Below are 21,950 nucleotides of genomic sequence, written 5' to 3'. Positions count from 1 at the left end.
GCAGTCGCTTCAACAAGCGGACCCGTCTTCTTCAACGCTGCAACTTGGGCTGAAGCCTTGAAGAAGGCAATTCCTTGTCAAAATGTCGGCCCCTGCAACATTCCGTGTTCGCAAATTTCTTATCTTTACAAGCTGTTATTGTCCTATGAACTTCTGCCTTTTTTTGTTAATATGACTATATGTAACTACAGGAAAAGCTATCAAAAGTGCCCATGTATGGACATGCCAACATGAGCGCTGGGATGGTAGAAAGATTCAAGAAAGATGCAAAAGCTCCTTGCATGTTGGTAGTTTCTAAGAGGAAGGACAGTATTTCACAAGCTTCAAAATAGGCCATGTAGGCTAGTAGCCATACACAACACTGTTACATGGCAGAAGTAAATAAAACAGCACAGCACACAAGCAAGAAGGTGTCTTCAATATTGCCAGCACTCTCAGCTGCCAGCCACTATTGCAAATACCACTGAAACATTAGAGAGGAGAGAACAAAGCATTTAACCTTTACAAAAAACTGTTGAAATACCACACTTCATAGAAACAATGGAATAATCCATTTGCATCCTGTGCCATCAAGACCATACATCTGAAACTTTGCGTAGCTCATCTAATATGATAGTGAGCATAGAACACTGGCAATGCTACAAAGGCTGTTAGAAACTTGTGCACAGGCATTTATTGCAGCTTCTCGAGAATAGCCCAAGGACACTAGTACGAGCACATCAGTTGAAGCTATTCTATCATACAGTTTGCATGCTATTCGAAGTGACAATGTAGATGACAAGAAACACATTCTTTGTCATTGTCAGCTTGCTTTAAAGTGTTCTAGCATTACTGATTACTCCAGCAGAAAATGATCACGTTCATAAAGGCAAGCAGGGGTGGCATTACATTCTATACTCCATTTCATACATAAGGTGCAACATAGTGAAGGCTGGTGAGATTTATTGCAATTAATGCATTCACACTAAGAAATAGTACGATTATTTTTCATCCCAGACAAGAACTTCTTTCCTCTTTGGGCTTACTTCTGTGTCAGAGCTAAAGATGCCCTGTTATATGGCTGTCTATACGTTGTTCTGGATCACTTACAGTCTCTTTGTTCTCATTTATTGATGTTTTATTAGTTGCCTTTTGATACGCAGTGCGTGCACGTTTGTGCTCATCTTGCAAGAGCGTTTATTATGAAAGCAAAACGCGAGATGCGCGTAGTGGCATATATTGGTGACCAAACTTCTTCTACAGCGTTGCACCTGATGTATGAAATGGAGTATAGTTGCTGTTTTCAGTAACACCATGACCACCAAAACAGTCACCAATAACCTAACAGCACACGTGCGTAAAGTAAATATAGTAACACTGTAAATCTTTTTTTTTTCTCTAGGGTTTTATATATAGTGAAAGATAGCCAAAATTATAGGCAAAATAAAAATGGTGCTGTATAGAGTGGAATAAAGTTAGCAATTCCCTTCATGAAAGTTAATAGAAAGGTTTAAAAGTTGTTAAAAAGCCAGAGAATGAAGTTAAAGGGCCCCTCCAAGACTATTAAACTCTCCATTTTTCACCTATGGGTTGCATAAACTAGACAGATTAAATGCAGCAAGAACGGCAGCGACAACGGCACACCACTTGAAGTTATTCGATTAAGAAAACTCAAAATACACGAAAATAGTGCTTACCCTCAACTTGATTTTCATGGGGTTACCTTACCACATTTCACTCGTTACTGGCCCGGTGATGTTAAAGGGCTACCCAACAAAACGTTGGGGAAGCTCGCATACCACTGTTGCTTGTCCTTTTCAACATATTGTAGACCTCGTTGCCATAGTAAGAAATGTCATACCTGACAACTTGCTTGTCAGAATGTGAGAAGGCACTACTGTTTTGAAGCAAGGTATTCTCTGCAGTTATTTACAGCACTCCGTGTCAACCCCTTCCTCTTATTCTGAGATGGGAACCTGTAGAAAGACCCAGGCAGCGAATTATACTGTTGATTCTACGCGAGTTGTTCGATTAGCCGCCTGATCAACTACAAGAGGGATTGCTTGTACCCCTTCAACAACAATCAGGAGCCTACCGCACGTGTGGAAAGAGGCAGCTCGCAAATGCACAGAAGCAAGAAGAGGGAGGAGAGAGAGAGAAGCCTTATCTGACCCGCGCAACCAAGAAATACGGAGGCGAAATGGTAGCAAGCGGCTTTGTTCTGCTCAGTAGTTGTAGAGATCTTTTTTTGTTGTTGTTGTGGTCGCATCTGTTTGGGGTTCCATGAAAAAGTGAGGAAAACAAAAATGAAGCACATTACTAATTTCAGTTCTTGTGGCATGCCACAATCCCTTCTAATGTTAAATATATTCAATCATGGGCTTGCCTCCATGCTCCATCATTTCCGCCCGCAATAGTTCTGGCGAGCGCCACTGTGCTGATGCGGTCAGCAATGTAGTGACTTCAATGAGTGATTAAAATACTAATTTATTTGATATCGACGCTTTGACATATGCTAAAGCTATCCCCAGCCATCGCTCTGCGTAAAACACGTAAAAGATGGGTGCTTAAGAAGTACTGGAGGGGCCCTTTAAGCAAATGCTGAGCCGTGAAATATAATAATGTACACTTCATGCGTTCCAAAAGTAGCGGCAACGTTGCCAACTGGCTGCCATGAAAACAAGTCAAGATGTTTGGTGTTGAATTGCAATCCTTGTACGAGCATGTCATAGTACTATAAAGATTAATAATTAATGGTTGAAAACTCTAGCAACGATGAAGTCAATAGGGGCCCAGAAATGTTCTTGTACTATTCCTATGGTGTTTTAGCAGAATTTCTCAAAGGTGTGCCAGAAGCGATTTTATAAAGTAGCCACACTTAATGGGCATTCAAAGGTCAGACTGTCCATAAAACCTATATAAGTTTCACACTAGTAACAATGCATTATGAAGAAAGTTAGCCACAGAACGATCAGTGGCAATTGCCAAACTATATGTGCATAGTAGAAAAGGCTGTGTGCCTGATCATCTACACTTGCCGATGGGTTAATGAAAAGGTAGACAGAGGTGAACCTCATGAGTGAATGCAAGCTATCATCAGCTGCATATTCATGTCTCCTGACAGTCAAATGCACTCCATAGTTTGACGATAAAAATATTCTTATAGTAACTAAATTGCATTTAATTAAAAATTATGTGCACTGATATTCAAACTTTTAGAACTAACTTGAGGCACTAGTTGGTACATTGAGGTACACAGTTGTGAACGTTGCAAAGTTATGCAAAGGACAACATGAAAGAAGACATGCAAGACAGATAGATTGCAACATACACACTGATAGCTTTGCATCTAGCTGACGTAACTAATGATTTCGCATCTTATTTGTCTTGTTGACAAATCAGATACGTTGGACACGTTCTGATCTATTTAAAGTGGTCTTTTTTGTTGCCATTTTTTTTTCATGCAGCTCACAATCGTTAACTTTAATAGTAGTATCTGTGTTCACTGCATTCAGTAAGTTGTAATAAGAAGGCTCATTAGAAAAGTAATTTGTAACAACCATGTTTGTTACACAAAGTTCAACTTTAGTATGGATCGTATATATCTAGCGATGTGCATCAATCTCTAGTGCTTGTCTCTGAGACACTAGAACGAACCGCCAAAGTGGACGCGAAGTCACACGAAAGTAAACGTACTGCTGCAAGTGATGCCTGAGCACACTGACCCTAAGAAAATGAAAGATCGAGAGCAACCCCTCACGGAATAAGCACAGGCATTCCAACTGTTGCACATACTGTATTCTCAACAGCAGCTCTTTAGTACAAACTGATAGCTGGAGGCCGCCTGTGACATGACTTGAAGCAGGCCGTCCTATCTGTGTGGCTCGAAGGCCTGCCAGCAGCCTCTGGCTCTGTGGAGCCACTGTGCGCCAAGCTTCGGCAGGGTGAATGTGTGTGTGTGTGCAGTGGGTCCCAACCCTAGCCACCATCTTGGTCAGCCACGGCAGCAGCAGCAGAAAGACAGTTAATGGCCTGCATAGACCTCAGAGGGCGAGGAGACTGCTTGCATATGCCATGGGCTTGATGTTCGGATGAGGCTGCAAGTGAACCAATGACAAGTGAGCAATCCGTACAGAGTTTTCAAAAACTCCGAAGTTAAATTGTTAACTAAACAAGGCATACGACGGTATCAACTCTGCAACCTACTCCTTAATGGTGTTGACTCTCCAACATTGTCATGCAATGAACGACTATTCTGGAATAGATATAAGGTAGCTCTAACAGGGGGACAATGGACAAAACCGATGACAGCGTTTGTGTCGTCAGTTCCTTCCTTTACCCCTGTGTTAGTAACGCACTTTATTCATTACGATGAACCACACGCAACTGGTAGGCCTAGCTGCGGTATTAACAAACTATGTAACAACAAGGTGTGTGTTGGAAATAAAGGTTTTGAAAGGTACTGGGTTATAAATATTCTTGATCATCATAGGTGTGCACTACAAGCTACATGAAAGTTCTCATTTATGGAAAAAAAAAATAACTGCAGAAATGTGCTTCTAATTTGATCCCGTGATAAAACTTAGAGGAAGGGTCTACAACAATTAATTGCTTATCTCAAACTATCAACTTACCACAGCTTCATACGTAGTGAACTTAGGCTTCAGGTCACGACCATTCATGGTAATGAAAGCTCCCTTGTTCCCCATAGTGTCACTATATGAAAACAAAAATATTATATTAAGTGTCATATCTCAAGATCCTCTTAAAAATAACAGCACAAGGCAACTGATGAACCGAAATTCAGACCACCAGAATGCTTTTTCAATAGAATAATGAAGAGGTACAGCAAAAAGAATGGCATTGATGCCATGTGCTATGATTCTGCTCAACCTTTATACTTCACACATCACAATGCAGGGCCCATTTCACATGTTCCCTTTGAACAGGGCAAGCAGTACTGACCAGTAGTTTGGCGCGGAGAAGACAGTGATGCATTTGCCCTGGTGGGCCACCTCGTAGCCTTCGGCCTTGACTTCGTGGCTACGCACTATGTAGTCTAAATTGTTGCGCTGCAGGAAGCGCTGCGTCACATCGGGCCCAAAGTGAATGCCCACACCACGCTTGCTGGGAGATCGGCCCTCTTGAGGCTGTGGGTCAGACCATAGCAGTTCGCACATGATGCCTTCCTCTGGCGGTTGCCGGTTGCGGGGCGTCTTGCGGATGTCGTCTAGTGTCACATTGTCGTCGGAGAACAGGCCACCGTGCATCACCTGCGCAAACCCCACGCATGATGGCCACTACTAGAGGAAGCGCTCAGGAACACGTACACACACATCAAACAAAAAAAAAAAGAAAAAAGGGGGAAGCAACGATGCATTAGCGATGCAAAGCTCATGCTGTTGCCTTCTTCCTCAAACTCTTCTCCTTCTCCGCATGTTGCTATACTATACTATGCAAGACTATGATATTCTTCACCATCTTCCCTTCTCCTCAATTCGCTTTCCCACCCCTTGCTATACTGTACATACTATGCAAGACGATAATCTAATTTTCCCCCTCACATATTCTTTCTTTCCTTGTCACCCTCACTTCCTTTTGCCATCCCTTGCTATGCTATACTGTATACAGCTTGGCTTACTCCCTTTTTTTCCTAACTTCTTTTTCTCATCGTTTTTTTTCTCTCTTTATCTGTCTTTCCATCCTTAATTCCTACTCATTCTCTGAGCCCATTCTCTTGCCTATAAGAATTATTGCATCTCACGCCGCACAAGTCAAATTGGCGTATGTGTTCTGGGAGCAAAGCAGAAGATGAAGAAGACGACGAAGAGTGTGCCTGCTGGGTTTTCTGGTGTCCTCACAAGGCATAACAAAAAGCTTAACAGCTGCAGTGAAAAGGAATGCGCACGTAAAAACAGCACAAGAAGCAGTGTTTCAGTGAAAAAGCAACATCTAACATGGGCACCCCTTAACAGGCATCTTTTTCTTTCTGTAACATTGTATCGACATCATGAAATTCTGCATTACATAAGGTTAGTGATTACTGGCCGACACATGTCTCCATGTTTATTAACGGAGAAAGCCTCTGTTATTTCCTGGGTCAATTGCTTTCAATTTTATACAGCGCTGAAGAAATACTGAAAAGGTTTGTCGCTTGGTATCCTCAATAAATTATCAAATGTTGAAGTGCAACTATTACAGCACACAAGTAATACAGACTTTCTAAACACCTATGCACAAACCAATGTTTAAGCACTGGCCAAAACAGTTCGGTAAGATACATTAAACATGTACTTCAATCTGGCCAGGAAAGGAAGTAAGCCATGCACGATGCATGGCTTACTGATTAAACCAGAAACAGCCTGATGAAACCAAGGTGATTGCCTCAGAAGAGAAAGCTGCACACACCAGAACCCGTCCATTGATGAGATGCGCCAGGGGAAGCCAGTTGAACACCTCTGTGAATAGCTCGGCCATATTGGGTGTGTATCTGAGAAGCAGGACTTCAGGAACATAACGAAATGCTTCTCCAACTGCCCAGAACCCTAACTGTACGAGTCTCCACACTGAAAAAAAAACTCCTGCCAGCTCCACTTCGCGAACACTATCGAAACAGCACAGGTTATGCCCGTCCTTCATCAGGCTTTATTGTACTAGGCGCTGCACTGCATGCAACTAACCAGGAGTTGGTCAGAGTCATTGCGACCACCACGTGTTTCAATGAAACTGTCGGTTGTCGCTTAGTATCAGAATGCAGTAGAGAAGCGCACGTATGCATCGTATAAAGCCGAGGGTGTCCTTACTGTCGCTATTCCAATCGCTGCGTATTCTGGACCCTGTAATAGTTTCACAATGCTCCTTCCGCTGCGCGCTATAAAACGATCATGCAAGAGTACCAGCCTAGTATCAGATTGCAGTAGAAAAATGCACATACGCATCGCATTAAGCAGAGGGTGTATGCACCGTCGCTATATCAGTAGCTGCAAATCCCGGACCCTGTAATAGTTTCAAAATGCTCCCGCCACTGTGCACTATAGAACGATCATGCAAGTGTGCCCACCCAGTATCGGATCACGGAAGAAAAGGGCACATATGCATCGCGGTAACCATAGGGTGTCCGCACTGTCGCTATATCAGTGGCTGCGAATCCCAGACCCTGCAACAGTTTTGAAATGCTCCCGCCACTGCGCACTATAGAACGATCATGCAAGTGTGCCCACCCAGTATCAGATCACAGAAGAGAAGGGCACATATGCATCGCGGTAACCATAGGGTGTCCGCACTGTCGCTATATCAGTGGCTGCGAATCCCAGACCCTGCAACAGTTTTGAAATGCTCCCGCCACTGCGCACTATAGAACGATCATGCAAGTGTGCCCACCCAGTATCAGATCACAGAAGAGAAGGGCACATATGCATCGCGGTAACCATATGGTGTCCGCACTGTCGCTGTATCAGCCGCTGCGAATCCCGGACTCTGCAATAGTTTCTAAATGCTCCCACCACTACGTGCTATAAAACAATAGTGTGAGAGTGACAGCACAGCCTCTTTTCCACACTTGGCAAACATGAAGAAAAAACTTTCTGGTTGTACTTTGGGCAACATCTCCTGTGGTACTGTATTTGTTTATTGGTAGCAACGATGCACGCTAAAAGATGCATATTTTTACTTGTAAACACACAATGCATTAGTGCATGATCATGCCGTGTTCCCGGCTGGTACAAATTATCGAGCTTTCTCTGCATTACTGCATAATTCACAGTTACTCATGTTGGTGCCATTACTTTCGCGGGGAAACCATGGAGATAACAGCAATGATACGAGCACTAGCTAGCCCCATGAATGAACCAAATTACATGATTGAACTACATTTGACATGAATGCGGTCACGTCCTTTCTGTAGCCAACGCTCAGTGTTGCTCGGTCGATGATAATATTTTGCTAGATTTGAAGTTTTACACCTACATCGACAATTATCATGGAAATCGCCATTTATGTGCAGCCTGGCACAGCAGGTTGGACTGGCACAGAATGGTGCTATTGCGCAGTTTTCCACCCAAGCACCCTGCCACTTCTGTAAATCCAAGGCCTCGAAATGTTCTCATGCTTAATGAATAACATGAGTGTTGGAGGTTCTAAAAAGAAACTTCATTATGCTGTTGGCTTGTAAAGGATACTTGGCCTTGACTTCCCCTTCAAAACCATACATTTGGTTCATAGTCTGGCTCTCGTGGTTTCCTGTAGGAAAAAGGAAAGTTTAGTAGTCTGGCTTCAAAACAGCACAGATGCCTTTGCACACAGACAACACAGGTGCCTTCTTACCTCGTGACATGTACATGTGATTTGGATAGAGCAACTTGAAGCCAAGCAACGTGAAGATGCACTCGACTGAAAATGAACCCCGGTCAACGAAGTCCCCATTGAACAGCTGGCCAAACTACCAGTCAAGGATTCACCATGGCATACATTCAAAAGAAAGAATGAACATACAGTAGACTCAATACTCTACTTGAGATTTTGCTTACATCATCAGTTTTTATAGATACGACGACCCTGGGAAACATACCAGTTGGTGTTTATTTTTTAGTGCCACAGAATCACCATAGACAGCTCTACATAAGCTTGCGTGTGTGTAAGCAAGGGACGAAGTGAACTGCGTCTAATGACAGTTGGTAGCACATAATTATAATGCATTTCCACATGATTTACTGCGGCAAAAGTGATCTTAGGAAGTGTTTCCACAATAGCCCATGGCCAGGCCAACAATTATTATTATTATTTAACTTTTTTGCCTCAGTCAATATGCGACTGTTGGTGTGCATGGTTTGGCTTATTTTCTTGGCAGGCAAATGACATTACTTGGGAATGTCATGACAGTCGATGTTATGCTAGAAGCAACAGAGGCCGCAAATATTTTTAAGCATAGACAAGCAAAAAGTTTGAATTAACAAATTCGTCCATTGGGCACATTTAATGAAGTGCCTTACATTAAAAACATAGCAGGCCAACCACAGATTAAGAATCCAGTAAATCTCACAGGGTCCGGCAGCGCTTGTGGTGATTGCAAGAGCACCAAACTGTCTTCTGCTCGCCTAGTAGTAGCTAGCTCGCGTAGTAGCTAGCCATGCTACTATTAACCACGAACAGGGTGTTCCGTGAAATTAGCATATTGCCTCCAATTAGTTGAAGTATTTGCGAGGTGCGGTGAGATGCTGTCTGGGGCTTTGCACGAACGCTGCTGCAACGGTGCAGGATATATTTGAGATGCAACTGAGGTTCAACGGCAAAGCGGCCGCTACCGGCCCCCCATGCCCAGCCGTAACCATAGCAACATCAACAGTAACTACGATAACCTTCAGATGAAGGCCACGGCGGCACCACCTGGATTTAGAGAAAAAAACAACACCTCAGCATGGAGCCCCATATCGACCCACTCCCCCATTCTAGTACACTCTAGCTACACCCATAATGAGAGAAGACTCCAGACATGTAAACACCACAATAAAAATGAAGCACAGGGAAAAAGCGTTCTCACTCTTTTTGTGGTGTTTCCCTTATAATAATGTACCAACTAGCCCAGCAACAAGTACATACTTCTAAGCTGCACACATACTTTGCCTTTTCCACTTCATTTTATCGGTGAAGACATCTTTGTTCCGCACATGCATGTACAATCTGGTATACTCCACGATAGTAAAATGCAAGCTGTAAAATCGCACGCAAAGCACCTTCCTCTTTTTCTATAAAATTGAAATATACATTATTTACCGAGCATGCCCTTTTCTTCCACATACCACGATTTTGATTATTTAATTCGCAGCTTTCATTTGCCCGACAAGAGCAAATAACGACAGTGAATGCATGCATATTCAATAAAGCATTTCGCCGCGCACTGTTCCTTCGCTGCCATTTTAAATCGGTGATCGCCAACCCTCCCCCCTCCAAATCTTAATGAACTATCTTTTACCGCCAGGTGGGGGGGGGGGGGTAGGTAGAGCTGACTTGCGATTTGATGGTATTCTGGTATATAAAATTCATGACCTGTCGCTCGTTTCATGTCATACCAATTTTGGTATATATGTGGTTAACAAAACGACCACAAGCACACCAAGACAGGGCCATGTAAATCATGCCATATGGGATATGCATTTATGTTACCACCTTTATGTCCATTATACAGTCAACTCCTGCAATACCAATTTCAGTGATTAACAAGCTAGCGAAACAGCCATGAGCACACTGTGAATGTGGCATGTAAGTTACCTTGTGCATGACATACACGTCATGATTTTCATAATACTGCTTGTCAGTTATATTCGTCATACATTCATGTTGCAAAATACCAGTTTTGATCTTGAAGCTAGCAAACTGGCTGCGAGCACACTATGAATATGCCAAGTCATACCATAAATGACACACATATAATTTTCGTGTCACTACTTGTCACTCATGCTCGTCCTACACTCATACACACAATACCAAGTTTGTTACATGTCAAGCTAGCAGTACGGCTTTGAGCGCATCATGAGCGTGACAGGTAACTCATGGAGTGCATGAGATGCATTTCATGATTTTCAATGGTACCACCAGACTGATTTCATGGTACCTGAATGAATATTGTGAAACTGAGGATCGTGCTAAAAACAGAAAAAAATTAACTAATGTGAAATCCGAAATATTGGTCGACTTTGTTTTCAATAAAACGCGATGAAAACTTGACCCTCGTCTCATATCCTGGTCAGTGGAAGAAACAAAGCAGAAGTCTCGCAACAATGGGCAGCTGTAGTCAAAAGCCTCCAGTGCCATTGTGAGCATCAGCAGCGGCGCCATTGGGCAAGGCTAAGCAAGGCCTACAGTGTTCTAGCAACGCCATTTTGCCTTGGTCATCTGCTGTCAAGTCTGCTGTTTTCTTTTTCCTTCAGAAATGAGTGGTAGTTGACGGCAGTTTACGATAGGCTATAAGAAAAAAAGTATACAAGCTATTTACAAAGGTAATTGCTAACAGAGTAAAGAAAACATTAGAATTCAATCAACCAAAGGAACAAGCAGGATTTCGAACAGGCTACTCAACAATTGACCACATTCATACTATCAATCAGGTAATAGAGAAATGCTCAGAGTATAACCAACCACTATACATAGCCTTCATAGATTACGAGAAGGCGTTTGATTCAGTAGAAATATCAGCCGTCATGCAAACACTGCGGAATCAGGGCGTAGATGAAGCATATATAAACATTCTGGAAGAAATCTACAGGGGATCAACTGCTACCATAGTGCTTCATAAAGAAAGCAACAGAATACCAATCAAGAAGGGTGTAAGGCAGGGGGACACAATCTCCCCAATGTTATTTACCGCGTGCTTGCAGGAGGTTTTCAGAAGCCTAGAATTGGAACAGTTAGGGATAAGAGTCAATGAAGAATACCTTAGTAACCTGCGCTTCGCCGATGACATTGCATTGCTGAGTAACTTGGGGGACAAACTGCAACTCATGATTACGGAGTTAGACAAGGAGAGCAGAAAGGTGGGTCTTAAAATTAATCTGCAGAAAACGAAAGTAATGTACAACAACCTCGGCAAGGAGCAGCGCTTCGAGATAGGTAATAGTGCACTTGAAGTTGTAAAAGACTATGTCTACTTAGGGCAGGTAATAACCGCAGAGCCGAACCACGAGACTGAAGTAACTAGAAGAATAAGAATGGGGTGGAGCACATTTGGCAAGCACTCTCAAATTATGACAGGTAGTTTGCCACTATCCCTCAAGAGGAAGGTATATAACAGCTGTATCTTGCCGGTACTTAGCTACGGAGCAGAAACCTGGAGACTTACAAAGAGGGTTCAGCTTAAATTGAGGACGACGCAGCGAGCAATGGAAAGAAAAATGGTAGGTGTAACCTTAAGAGACAAGAAGAGAGCAGAGTGGATTAGGGAACAAACGGGGGTTAAGGATATCATAGCTGAAATCAAGAAGAAGAAATGGACATGGGCAGGGCATGTAGCGCGTAGACAGGATAACCGCTGGTCATTAAGGGTAACTGACTGGATTCCCAGGGAAGGGAAGCGGGTTAGGGGGAGACAGAAGGTTAGGTGGGCAGATGAGATTAAGAAGTTTGCGGGTATAAATTGGCAGCAGCAAGCACAGGACCGGGTTAACTGGCGGAACATGGGAGAGGCCTTTGTCCTGCAGTGGACGTAGTCAGGCTGATGATGATGATGATAAAAAAAAAAGCGATCGAGTTAGCCAAAGCGTACAGCAACCTGGCAGCACAACGGGAATTCGATGCATCGGAGAAAAGCGTCCCGTACTGGAAAAGCCAAGGGAAGCGCATCACATTCTGCAGCAACCAAAAAAAAAAAACATCGTTTCATGGACGAACTACAGTGCACCCTGAACTGGAAATGTTACTCACCCAATTCGTGTGGGAGCCGCGTGCAAGGTCGCTACCCGTAACAGCGGAGTGCATCCGCGTGAAAGCTTTCGAGATAGTGCGCGACTCGAGACTCGCTTCATAAATCCGCCGATTTATGAAGCGGAAGGGCTTTGCACTGGGGCAGCGTATATCCGTCTTTCCGTAAATGGTGCATCAGTAACGCATTGAATGGGACGGAAGACGATGCATGCTGGGACGTTACTAGTGAAAAACAGACGTCGTCGGACTCAAGTTCGGACGAGTCTGAGTGACAGCACTTTGTAGCTTTCTGACGTTTTGACTACACAAGATTAGTGTCCAAATAAAAAGAAATGCCATGGCAGTGCAGTTGGTTCTGTCTCGTATTTACCAAGGTAAGGGTGCGCCGTCGTACTTTGCGACATATTTTTAAATTTCTTTTTTGGAGATTCAAAGTTTCGGGGGGTCGACCTATATTCTGTTTTTTACGGTACAACACAATTCAAAGGATACATATGGGTTGGTCTCGGACGGCAGCCCATTCAGCTCAAAAATGTTCATGAGATCAAAAAACTGGCCGTGAATGTCCCCGCATATCGTGAACTTGCACTCCTGCAGCAATCAAATTTTTGTCATGGTTAGTAAGCTTGCACGCGAATCAAAATAAGTGAAACCATATTACCGGCGGCACTGCGATGTCTACGAGGCTGGGAAGAGGCTGGAACAGTGCCTTTGCATCCACCAGAATCTGCAAGGACACCAGGCCAAAAACACCACAGTCATATCGGTATGCCAGTGGTACTTGATTGTGTTGAACAAATGTTCCCAGTGGTCACTGAGAGCTCAGAAAAGTACAGCATCTCTAAACAGATCGGAAGATAAAAACTCACTAGTTTGATTCTGTCTTTTTCCTCTTGAACTAACCGAGTGCTAAACACGTATAAGCATTTTGTGGGCTTCTAGCACTGCAGAACCAGTGAAAACTGTTAATAAGCTCCTCCTATAATGGCCCAGTAACACTGCCAGTATAAATAAAAGAAATTAATCACAAAAGGACAGATTAATGAATGAAAGTGTGACAACATATCCAGCAGGGAGGTGTAAGCAACTCAAATGTTCTATCACTGTGTGCTATCGCCTTGAGCATTTCATCTTTTTTCTTTTGCCTGTATTCGCTGCTGTCTCAGACTAACATGATACCAGCTTTGTGGTGGCACCCCATAGGCAGCCACAGTGCTTACATTACACAGCATGCGCCTTGCAACATTGTTTATTGACATGTGCCATTCATGAACATGACTATTACACATTTGCCCATGGTGAGAGCAATACTGAAGAAAGTGCAAGAAATTTTCAATTAATCTCGACACAAAATCCCTCAATGTGTGCAGTTAAATAATATTTTGACTTGAATGTTTAGAAAGCCTTGAATAAGGTCACCTCATTTTATGACAATCACCAAAAAAGTGTGGCAGGGCCTATTTAAAAGTGGTCCTAGCAGTTAAATGGACTGTCTACCGTCCTTTATTGCTCTCCTGTTTTGTGTTTCTGAATCTGATGAAGGTCACATCGCCCACTGCTGCTGGCGTGATTACGAAAAGAGCACGATGCTCACATATGATGAACTAAGAATTGTGGTAGTTGTTCGCGCTTGTCTTGTGTATACTTCTGAGTTCATCTCGTACGTCTTTGTTTCTGTTTGAGCAGGGCGCTTTAAATTTCGAGCCGAGACAGTTGTTTGTCTGAGCTCGTTCTGTGTATGCTTATATTGTGCGTGCTTTCTGCATGAGTTTCGCACTATAAGTTTTGAGCTGCTTGCCGTTCTTAGCATTAAATTGCAATTTTTGCTGTAGCATTCATTTCTTTCCCCTTGTGGCGAAACAATGCAAAATAAATGCTCAACTACCTCAGTCAAGACACACCTCACTTTCGTGTTATACCCATTCCTAAAAAGAGGGATCAGCCATGTTTACTTATTAAAAGCTTCCACTTTTGTAGCATGCTGCCCTACTTCACGTATGCCGCACATGGCCAGGTTAATCGGGTCAGAGTGGCTTACCTTGTAGGCATACTTTCTGTGCAGCTTGCGGCCTGCCTTGAAGGTCTCCATCAGCTCCTTCATGAATTCCAGTGTCACCTGGCCATTCTGAAGCTGCGGTCCTTTGTAGTCGTCCTCTATGCCTGCATGTGTACGTCAGTCAGAGTAATCAAAACATAGGCAAGCAGCATGCAAAACATTTTAAGACAGAAGCTACATGCTATGTATATGTTTCCCTTGCAGCTTCTCTGGTATGTATCAATCGCTTTTCCAATAATTGCTACAAAGTTTCCATGTCAATCATGCCAGTGAAGTTTAATTTTTATTACACAAACAATTTAACGATTTACACAAATTGACATCTGGGTAATTTACATCATAATGGGTTAACTCTGTGGCAGTCCCTACAGAATGGCTTGACCGTACAAAATGGGCAGGTCAGCCTGAACTAAAATAATAATTATTACTAATTTGAATTATCATCCAAATTTACAATTCCAAAATGTGCTCTTATGCTCTGCCGTTTGTGCAACATTTTCAGAGCAGGGTGTAGCTCCAAGCATTAATCTATAAATTATGCTAGACTTGATTTTCATGTTCCATAATACTTTAGATGGGTGCTATAGGTGAAAAGTATGAGAAAATTAACAATTATTACTACTCCAGAAACTTTAAAGAATTCGCATCATGCCAAGAAAATGTTTATTTTAAGTGAAAATTGCACGTCAAGCACCCACACATCCTTAACACGATTCCAATTGACTGCCACCAAGCTAGGAATGTATGTTGCATACGCCATCCCCACCTTTTACTGCCCATCAATGAGCACTAGGGTTTCTTGTGTCAAAGCGCAGCTGGAAACTATGCCAATTCTTTTGCAGTTAGGTTCTCGAGCAACGTCCTCGAGCAAAAAAAGAATCTCGAGCAACGTCCTCCATTTGCCTCGACTCCAACCCTTTCAGATGCCCCAAAATGCACTGAGCATGGGGTGGCTTGAACTTCCAGTGTAACACATTTGTCATTGTTGAAATTCATTTTGCAGTGTACTGTTGCGTATGACCACTTACTGAAGACACTACTATGTTCGATGAGCCATTTGACAACCTGCTTGGTATGAGAATCTCAAACGTATACTTTTTGTTCGCTTGAAATGGGCATAACTGAAAACAGACTTGTTTTATATCTCTAGCCTGAGATTCCATTTTTTTTATTGCAAATATAGAGCATGGATAACCGAAGGGCACTGGGTAGGGCAATAGTCGAAAAAATATCACTTTTTTTTTTTGCAATTTAAGAAGGGTGTTCCTTTGTGCATAGTTTCCACATTCGTGCTTTTCTTAAAGAACATTTTTTTTGTGACACAAAACTATCTTTTCTGAAAGCAAGTAGTGAGTGATAACGCACCCTAGGGCAAGCCCCTCATATGCGCTCGGTCCTTACAAATACGTTTCAAGAAAAACTTCCTGTACAAAAGCCAAAATGCTTATCAAGAGTCAGCTGTGTATATAAATTTGTAAGGTAGCCTCTATAAGACAGCCCGAAGACACTGTGTGGCTTTATATTCACACTTGGTCTACAAAGCACACCACCTTGAAAACTTTCAGCTCCTAGCTTTATTACACCATAAGTTTGTCGTGCTTGTCGATAAGTTTATGCTGAGGGTAAAGAAGGTCTTCAGCAAGAGTGAATTTTGTGGCAACCCATACATTTCTTTAGTAAATGTGAATGTCAGAGGCATAATGAGGTGCTGAGTGCTCAACCAGCAAACTCTTCACGGCATGTCATATTGTAGTAATTGTAATGTGAATGTGAAGAAAAAAAAGTGGACAAAGAGATAACTTGATGCTGGTAGGTACAGAACCTGCCACCTTCGCACAACTCGGCTACAATCCACGTTATGGGGCATATGTGTGCATTTGAACGTGGGAGTGCTTCACACACAGTTCACGCATAACTTGTGCCTTACACATTGCTTCGATGTCAATGCTGTCTGCGATTGATTTCTTGGAGTCGTCCACGGCTATGGCCCGCTCGAAAGCCATGCGCCGAACCACTTTGAGGCACTCGCTGTACTTTGCACTGGCATCGCGGTCATTTGGCCGTGCCTTTGTCACCTGCAGCAAATAGATTCCATGTTGAACACATTGGGCCAGCTATAACTGCCTACAGAAGAAAAAAAAAAAGTCAATTTCACCTGCACAATCCTCATCTTTAACCTGTGAAAAAAAGTGATGCTAGCCAGTTTCTGTTTGAACCATAAGCACTTTTACTTGTTAAAAGTTAAAGGTTTGTTTATATTAAATGAAACATTACTGTATCGCTGAGAAGCGATATCAGCACTTCTAATAAAATTTACCAGGATGTTCAAGATTCTGAGCTAGAACAAGCGACAAAAACATGAGTCTGAATGGAAAATTCTACTATCTGAAGCAATCGAAAAGTCCTTGATGTCATGAAGATAAGTGCTATTGAATGGGGGCATTCTCAGTGAGAGATACAGTGATGGCTCTGGGCAGAGCTGACATTTTTTCTTATGTTGTAACCAAGTGTAGAACAATTCAGGCACAACTCACCGCCTCGAAGTCCTTGAGCGCTTGCTTGAACTTTCCTAGTGACATGTACGCCGCTGCTCGCCTGTAGTAACCCTGAAGGTCCCAAGATCCAGCCACCGTTGTTAGTATGGAGGACGAATAATATATTATCATGTAAGCCACACCCAATGCCACTTTACAAACATTTTGATGTAGTGTGTGCCACAGGCCTGTAGCCAAGAATTTTTTTTTCATAGGGGGGCACCTGTTGAAGCATCGAAAAACTTATTTTTTTATGAATATCTTCAGTAAAACACACACTTCCATCCAAACTTTGGGAGGGGGGCAAGCTCCTATCCCACTCCCTCTGGCTACAAGCCTGTTGTGCCACCTGGGAAAGCCAACACGCCATCATGCTTCTTGCAGCTAACAAAGTGACAAATTTATAAGTCACTGCTTCACTGAAAACGTTGCGCTTAGGGATACAGATCACCAGTCATTTACAAAATATTATACAGAGCAATAACGGGAGCCTAAAAGAAACAGAACTAAAGTTTCCTAAACGTGTCATATTGGTTAGAGTTTTCATAGGAAAGCGTCATCTGCTCAACACCTAGCAGAGGTGGCAACTAGATTGCAAGCTATGAAATAATTTGAATGCCACAGTGAAAACTACAAAGCTTAAGAGAGTGTTAGTAGAGAAACAGTCATTGCCAGATCACTAAATGCAGGCATTTGCAATTTTTTCGTGAACTCTGTGAGGAGTTAGCGCACTCCTTCGCTTTAATTAGGTACCGTGCTGAGAGCTTACAGCTGTGACTCAATGCTCGTTGCTTAGCTTTACAGCATGTGAATGCGAGCCAGGTGATATGTATCCATTGTTAAAAACAGCGCAGAATAAACACGGACAATATAGCACAGGACGAACGCTAGAACACACATAGAGGACTGGGTCATAATACAAAATGCGTTATCGCAGACACGCAGGACTTGGACACACGGCAATACTTAAAAAGTACAGGACTAGCGCTTGACCTGCGCGCATGTAGTCCGTGTCCATGTCACGCCGTTTTTAACAATGGATTCACTGTTCAGCGGCTTGTGAATGCTTCCCCTTTACTAGCAGCGGAACCCACAAGCGGCGTCGCGCAGAGGTTAGCGACAGGTGCTGGCAAACATTTGGCAAAATACCACAAAGGCAGCATTGCGAGCGCGTTGCAAAATGCGAGCCGTAAGAGCCAAGAGTTTCGCAAGCACTGCGGTTGCGCCAAAGCAGCGCCAGCGGTGCAAACCCATTTCGTGCCGCGGTGTTTTCACGACGAACACAGGCGCACCTTCACGTAAGTCCTGTCGAGCTCGATCGCCTTGGAGGCATCTTTGAGCGCGTATCCGAAGCACTCCGTCTTGAGGTACGCGAAGCTGCGGTTGCCGTAGTAGACCGCCTTGTACGGGTCCGCCTCGATCGCTTTCGAGTACAGCTCGATGGCGGCGTTGAACTCCTGCTCTGCGAATGCAAACCACACGCGGCTGTAGCAGGGCGAACAGAGAGCAATACAGCATGCCGCGGTTGCCGGCACGTCCATGTGCTCGTCCGAGTCGCCTTGGGCGGAGGTAACACTTACTTTTGAAGTGCTCGTTGGCTTCCTCCTTGTACTTGGCGGCGAGCTCTTCCTTTTCGGGCGGACATTTGTGCGCGTACGATTCATTTCGGAGTAAACATTCTGTATCGGAGCCGCCTGAAGTCTCCAATATCGCCGCCATGTTCGACACAATCTGATTTCGGCCACGGCCGCACTTTCGCATTCGCAGATCAATAATTTATTGTTCTGTGGCTGCTAATCAAAGTTGTCATGCGCACAAAAACTTAACTTCATTAGTTAGTATAAATAATTTTTATTTTAAAAACTTTCGTGAAATACACTTACCGACTTTATTGTGGAGGCAGGATTGTTGCTTCTTCGCTTTACGGGCCCATGTCATGACTTGGCGAAAATGAAGATGGAGTTCTGGCCAGCCGGTATAACCGGCCACTGTCACTTGCACGTAAACTCTATGATGAACGCTTTTTATCAAGGAGGTTTAAAAATAGTGGCTTAAGTGGAAATTACTTGTCACAGCTCACATGACAGCTGACCAATAAGCTGTGCCCATTCTAAGATGGCGGCAGTGCCATCTTGACAGGGGCAAAGCAACATTCCAGTGTTCCGCAAAGAAAAATGAGCGTTTTCCTGGCGCATCCTACGAGCTAGTTCAGTTTTTCGCGGACAAATAGTGCTCGAGGTGTGTCTGCGTGTGTTCACTAACTGTAATAAGATAACACTGCCATTACATTTAAACAACAATAGATACAACAGTTATACAAACTGAGGTAAGCTCGTATGAAGCAACGCTTTTATGGAGTAGCGAATACAGCCTTCGAGGTATTTTCAAACTTGAGGCTGAATGGCAGCAGTTACTTCAGAACTCAAGGTACTTCGTCACCAGCTTTTAAATAACACCAAAACCTGCATTTGAAATAATTAAAAACATCATTAAAAATCTCGATTCTCATTAGGATTGCCTCGGCGACGTTGGAGTTTAGAGGGACACTAAATGCAACTATCAAGTCGATGTTGATTATTGAAATAGCGGTCCAGAAACCTCGTAATGTTACTTTTGTGCCAAGAAAGGGCCTATTTTGAAATAAAATTACGTTTTAGTGGTCCGCATCAGGTTAGCCTACTTCACATTACCCGCTTCAAGAAGCCGACCGGACCACGGTGTAGGAAGGCATGGATTGGACTGACTCAGGTCACTGTTTCCGTGCACAACGTTGCCCGGGTTTACTGCGCTAGTAGCAGCAGACTGAAAGCAGCGGTAGCCACAGCAGCAACAACGACCATTGATCAATTTCCCGCCTTTGACTCCGAGATTTCAAACGTTTTTTGGTTCGACTGCGCCCCGCTAGATGGCACCACCAGTCTACGCGAAAACTGAATTTTTGAACCACTCGCGCCATTCCCCATTGTAACGTCCGGCGGTTATTTTTTCCATGAATCCAACAGAAACAAAGAAGCAGCATTTTATTGCGTCTCTTGATGCACTGAAAGCTTTTTATTTAGTGCAGCTAGATCGATTACTAGTGAATAATTGTAGGTGCTCCATTTGATGTCATCTGGATTACTTTGAGAAAGTCCGACTGCGGCGCACGTGTTTTTGTGCATTTACTTTAATTTCTCGGTAAGTAGGGTAACGTTGTTGATAATATTGTCCTTTTATATGTTCTCATACATTGAACTTTCACTGTGACGTAAATAGTTATTTGACATTAGTGTACCTTTAATGGGCACGACCAATGCCGCGGAAAATCGTGCGTTTAGAAAAAGTGGTTAATGACTTAGAGTATCGATCGATTTGTGGGGTTTAACGTCCCAAAACCACCATATGATTATGAGAGACGCCGTAGTGGAGGGCTCCGGAGATTTCTACCACCTGGGGTTGTTTAACGTGCACCCAAATCTGAGTACACGGGCCTACAACATTTCCGCCTCCATCAGAAATGCAGCCGCCACAGCCGGGATTTGATCTCGCGACCTGCGGGTCAGCAGCCGAGTACCTTAGCCACTAGACCACCGTGGCGGGGCAATGACTTAGAGTAGTTGGTACACTACTATGGAAGAGCATAAAGCCGTCCCGCGGGTCTCAAACTTGACGAGTACATGGCGACAAAATTATTGAGCAAGCAGCCCATAATGCAAAAGTTCCTTAATCCTGCCTTCGCTCTTCTCGTTGATTATTCGAAAACTATTCGGAAGTTCGAATATGCGCTATTGGATTAGAGTGCCAAATCAAATAGCACCCTATTCGATTTGTTATTCCAAATTTTCAAATATTTGCACACCTTTAACTGTCCCTAAAGTTTGTTACCATGGTCTCTACACCTTCCAGTCATAAATTTCTCTGTCGTGTTCTTATGAGCTACACATTTATGTACCTTACATTAAAAATACAGTCATAACAAGAAAAAAGTAACCCATGGAATTAATATTTACCGAACATCAAACATCTGATCATGACTACAAAATAAATAATCACTTACATTTACCCATTGCTACAGGCTTATTTCATCGCGAAGGGAACTGAATATTTTTTTTAATTATTCGGTGTTTTTTGATTAGAAAACGATTTATGTCCAAAACGCCCGATATAATTATGAGAGACGCTGTAGTAAAAGGCTCATGAGATTTCGACAATTTTATGTTCTTTAACGTACACTGATATCGCACAGTACGCTGGCCTCTACCGTTCCACCTCCGTCGCGGACGGGATCGAACCCGCGACCTTTGGGTCAGCGGCCGAGCACCTAAGCTAGTAGCCACTGAGAATAAAGAAAGGTAGCAGGCAAGAAGACGCCAACGTTTGCGTGCCCCCCTTTCGGCAACAGAGCGAGGGCTTCTGAAACATTATTCATTTATTTATTTGTTTATTTATTTAAATGATCATGCTGTGCGTGGTTTTACCTGAAGGTGCATGTAAAACTTTCCAAAAAAACTTCTTGTCACTCTGTACATTATAATAATGAAACAAGTGCATATTGGCAGAAACATTTTTCAAATAGGCAATTTAAGATGTTAAGTGCACGGAATGTGAACAATTTCAACGGAAATATATATCGGAGTGCAAGAGTGGACCGTGTGGGGGCCTCGAAATGAGGCGCGTTCTCGAAACACACGGACACAGCAGACGTGGTCAGAACCAAACCAAACATCATATACATTTATTTAACTACTTTTACATCGACGATATTGTCAGCCGAATCGAATAGATCACTAGTGATGAACACACCTAGCCTAACCTTATACAATATTCCAATACCCTCAATCAACATAACGATGGAGGCGAAAATGTTGTAGGCCCGTGTGCTCAGATTTGAGTGCACGTCGAAGAACCCCAGGTGGTCGCAATATCCGGAGCCCTTCACTACGGCGTCTGATATAATCACATAGTGGTTTCGGGACGTTAAACGCGCCGTC

At 43.2% G+C, this 21,950-nt stretch overlaps 1 protein-coding gene across 1 annotated transcript; it reads right to left on the bottom strand.

Annotated features, from left to right (window-relative positions):
• Nucleotides 1–3,755: 3,755 nt before the first annotated feature.
• PpD3 (protein phosphatase D3) lies at nt 3,756–18,763 on the bottom strand. Its single transcript, XM_037416065.2, has 13 exons — nt 18,561–18,763; nt 18,273–18,442; nt 16,981–17,052; nt 16,374–16,521; nt 14,429–14,550; nt 13,052–13,117; nt 12,883–12,981; nt 8,302–8,407; nt 8,157–8,217; nt 6,388–6,469; nt 4,945–5,252; nt 4,614–4,695; nt 3,756–4,076 (listed from the first exon to the last, which is right to left on the bottom strand). The coding sequence occupies exons 1-13, from the start codon at nt 18,739–18,741 to the stop codon at nt 4,023–4,025; spliced, it is 1,551 nt and encodes a 516-aa protein (XP_037271962.2). The 5' UTR covers nt 18,742–18,763; the 3' UTR covers nt 3,756–4,022.
• Between the last annotated feature and the right edge of the window lie 3,187 nt (nt 18,764–21,950).

Source organism: Rhipicephalus microplus, chromosome 8 (genome assembly GCF_043290135.1).
Source record: "Rhipicephalus microplus isolate Deutch F79 chromosome 8, USDA_Rmic, whole genome shotgun sequence".
In the NCBI taxonomy this organism is placed as follows: domain Eukaryota; kingdom Metazoa; phylum Arthropoda; class Arachnida; order Ixodida; family Ixodidae; genus Rhipicephalus; species Rhipicephalus microplus.
The sequence above is the reverse complement of the archived record's forward strand: the minus strand, read 5'-3'. Positions and strand labels throughout refer to the sequence as shown.

Bases quoted from the DNA above. Each gene is read 5' to 3' on its own strand.
- PpD3 (XM_037416065.2), bottom strand. From the start codon at position 18,741: ATGCGAAAGTGCGGCCGTGGCCGAAATCAGATTGTGTCGAACATGGCG. The intron at 14,551-16,373 runs GTAAGGCACAAG...GTACACATGCAG, and splicing joins CATTGACATCGAAGCAATGT to GCATAGAGGACGACTACAAA. The intron at 8,218-8,301 runs GTAAGAAGGCAC...TTTTTCCTACAG, and splicing joins TCACATGTACATGTCACGAG to GAAACCACGAGAGCCAGACT.